At 37.7% G+C, this 3,418-nt stretch overlaps 1 protein-coding gene across 1 annotated transcript; it reads left to right on the top strand.

Moving 5' to 3' along the window:
* The first annotated feature begins 296 nt into the window (after positions 1 to 296).
* LOC125865865 (root phototropism protein 3-like) lies at positions 297 to 3,078 on the top strand. Its single transcript, XM_049546120.1, has 4 exons — positions 297 to 606; positions 694 to 763; positions 850 to 2,151; positions 2,286 to 3,078. Exons 1-4 carry the CDS (start codon positions 494 to 496, stop codon positions 2,829 to 2,831), a joined length of 2,031 nt encoding a protein of 676 aa, XP_049402077.1. The 5' UTR covers positions 297 to 493; the 3' UTR covers positions 2,832 to 3,078.
* Positions 3,079 to 3,418: the final 340 nt, after the last annotated feature.

Below are 3,418 nucleotides of genomic sequence, written 5' to 3' on the forward strand. Positions count from 1 at the left end.
TGTCTACTAATGTATTCGAAAGTCGAGTGATGTATCCGGAATCCATAAATTTTAAAGGATTTTTGTAATTTAGTAAAATAATGTAATTAGCTCTTAACACTATGAGATTAATGTAAATTATACTTTCAAATTATCTTGAGCTCAACATATAAAATTCTGAACGGATTGAATGAATTATCTATATTTGAACTCATTTTGACATTCGTAGAGAGGAAGTATATATTTGTTTACTCAGTATGTGAGAGAGTTTAAAGAATTAGAGAAGTTGATTTATTAGTGAAGAGATGGAAAAGGAACAGCACAGTATTATGCCTATTACTTCACAGGTTGTAAGAGGGCCTTGAAAATTGTTGAGAAAGACGACAATTTTAGATAATTCCAATTATCCCCATGTGGAATTCTTCCTTTTTAATAGCTTATCTTCTCCCTCTTTTTCTTGCTCTCTTTATTTGAACTTTGTGTCAGGAAAATTCTGCTCTAAGAACCTCTCACAATGTGGGAATCAGAAAGTGAGTCTGTTAGTGGAAGAGACTATGGAAATGGAGTTCTCAGCACCACCAAACATGGGGTCAAGACAGATGGTTTTGAGCAAAAAGGACAGTCTTGGTATGAACTTTTTATTACTTTCTCAAACATAATGTGTCTGTTTTTCTTTTAAGTGTGTTTGTTATTAACGGCTTATACTGCATATAGGTATGTAGAAACTGATATTCCCAGTGACCTTTTAGTTCAAATTGGAGATGTTAGTTTTCACTTACATAAGGTACATACCAAAACTCTGCTCAAAAAGTTTAATGTTTTACATAATTAGATGACTAACTGATACTTTTTTTCGAATTTCGAAAAAAGTATCCTTTGCTTTCTAGAAGTGGAAAGATGAACAGAATCATATATGAAACAAGGGATGAAGAATTGAGCAGAATAGCTTTAAATGACTTACCAGGTGGATGGGATGCATTTGAGTTAGCTGCAAAATTCTGTTATGGAATTGCTGTTGATCTCACAGCAACCAATATCTCCGGTTTACGATGTGCAGCAGAGTACTTAGAAATGACTGAGGACTTAGAAGAGGGCAATCTAATATTCAAGACTGAAGCTTTTCTCAGTTATGTTGTTTTATCATCATGGAGGGACTCCATACTGGTGTTGAAGAGTTGTGAAAGGTTATCACCATGGGCTGAAAACCTTCAAATTGTTCGAAGATGCAGCGAGTCAATTGCATGGAAAGCGTGTGCCAATCCGAAAGGAATAAAATGGCAATACACTGGCAGACTCCCTACTAGTGTTTCCAGCCCTAAATGGAATGAAATGAAGGATTCCAGTCCGAGCAGAAATAACCAGCAATTAGTACCCCCTGATTGGTGGTTCGAAGATGTCTCTATTCTCAGGATTGATCACTTTGTCAGAGTGATTACTGCTATTAAGGTGAAGGGCATGAGACATGAACTGATTGGTGCTGTTCTTATGCACTATGCTACTAAATGGATCCCGGGGCTGATTAAAGAAGGATCGGGATCGTTGGATGATTGTAGCAATAGTAGTATTAGTAATGGCAGTAGCAGCAGTAGTTGGAAAGGAGGTCTTCATATGATAGTGTCAGGATCTAGAGATGAAGTACCACCAACTGTTCAGGCCAAAGATCAGAGGATGATTATTGAAAGCCTAATTAGCATAATCCCACAACAGAAGGACAGCGTCTCCTGTAGCTTCCTTCTACGTCTTTTGAGAATGGCAAACCTGCTGAAAGTGGCTCCTGCACTTGTAACAGAATTGGAGAAACGAGTTGGGATGCAATTTGAGCAGGCTACATTAGCTGATCTACTCATACCGTCCTACAATAAAAGCGAGACATTGTATGATGTTGATCTTGTTCAGAGGCTTTTGGAACATTTCTTAGTTCAAGAGCAAACAGAAAGTTCAAGCCCTAGTAGAAGTTCATTCTCTGAAAAGCATATGCATGATGCAAATCAAAGGGGTACTAATCTCAACGCCAAGATGAGAGTCGCAAAGCTTGTAGACAGTTATCTCACAGAAGTATCCAGAGATCGAAATCTTTCCTTGACAAAATTTCAGGTCTTGGCTGAGGCTTTGCCAGAATCAGCAAGAACTTGTGATGATGGATTGTATCGTGCAATTGATTCGTATCTCAAGGTACTTGATTTTCTTCAGTCATTTAAATTCATGTATCATTATTTCCTGAAGTTACCTTTGTTGTGCCTACATTGTTTGCTAGTGTTATTCCTCACCTAATTTGTCAAAAACTTATGTCTACACCATGAGTACAGGCCCATCCAACTCTGTCAGAACATGAAAGAAAGCGGCTCTGCAGGGTGATGGATTGCCAAAAACTGTCTATTGATGCTTGCATGCACGCTGCTCAGAACGAAAGGCTTCCACTACGAGTAGTGGTGCAAGTCCTCTTTTCTGAGCAGGTAAAGATCAGCAATGCAATATCCAGCAGCTCACTGAAAGATGCAGGAGAATCTCATTATCAACCCCTAGTATCAAACCGCAAAACATTGCTCGAAGCAACACCACAATCATTTCAAGAGGGATGGACTACAGCCAAAAAAGACATCAACACTCTTAAGTTTGAACTCGACACTATGAAAGCTAAGTATCTACAACTACAAAATGACATGGATAACTTACAGAAACAGTTTGATAAGATCACAAAACCAAAACAAGGATCGGGTTGGACTGCAGGGTGGAAAAAGTTAAGCAAGCTCACAAAGATGACACATTTAGAATCCCAAGAGAACAGTCCACACGCCCCAAATGCAGAACCAACAAGGAAGACCCCGAGAAGATGGAGAAATTCCATTTCCTGATCAATCAAAATGCCATAAGAGAAAAGACTACCAGATACACAATACCAAATTCTGTGTTTGAAATTCTCATTTTCTTTCCTATCTAAGAGAGTAGTCAAAGGGTTACTTTTCCTTCGCTTTAAAATTTACTTGATTATAGCATCAATTCATTCCTAGCTTCTGGTGTATGGTTTTTCTGTAATCTTTGTTTCATGAGAAGTATGATTTGGTTTTTGAGAGTGAAGTAAATATATATATTTGTTGCATAGTTTCACTGACATGCAGTGTTGCTATTTGTGTTCAACTTTCATACTATACTTGACAATATGACAAAACAATTTGAACAATAGGCACTTTACTTGGTTAATGTATAAGTTGAGAGGAAAAATTCTGACGTAAAGAAGCTACAACTGTCACCCTCAGTCAAATCAAGAAATAGACCATCCCAACAAAGTGTATCTTGATTTCGACATCCCAAATGGGGTTGCTACATTAAGGAGTTTTTTGGTGGTACTGGCACTCATCTGGATCATGTCTTTTTCCCGATTATAGGAAACTGAGATTGGACAAGTTTTCTCATTTTCCATCACACATTTTTATAGAAACAG

The sequence above is a fragment of the Solanum stenotomum genome, chromosome 5 (assembly GCF_019186545.1).
Source record: "Solanum stenotomum isolate F172 chromosome 5, ASM1918654v1, whole genome shotgun sequence".
Classification (NCBI taxonomy): domain Eukaryota; kingdom Viridiplantae; phylum Streptophyta; class Magnoliopsida; order Solanales; family Solanaceae; genus Solanum; species Solanum stenotomum.

What these genes read in the sequence shown, in the direction of transcription:
- LOC125865865 (XM_049546120.1), top strand. Translation starts at nt 494, where the DNA reads ATGTGGGAATCAGAAAGTGAGTCTGTTAGTGGAAGAGACTATGGAAAT. An exon ending in GAGCAAAAAGGACAGTCTTG is followed by an intron (nt 607 to 693) that starts GTATGAACTTTT and finishes TACTGCATATAG; the next exon opens with GTATGTAGAAACTGATATTC. An exon ending in CAATTGATTCGTATCTCAAG is followed by an intron (nt 2,152 to 2,285) that starts GTACTTGATTTT and finishes CCATGAGTACAG; the next exon opens with GCCCATCCAACTCTGTCAGA.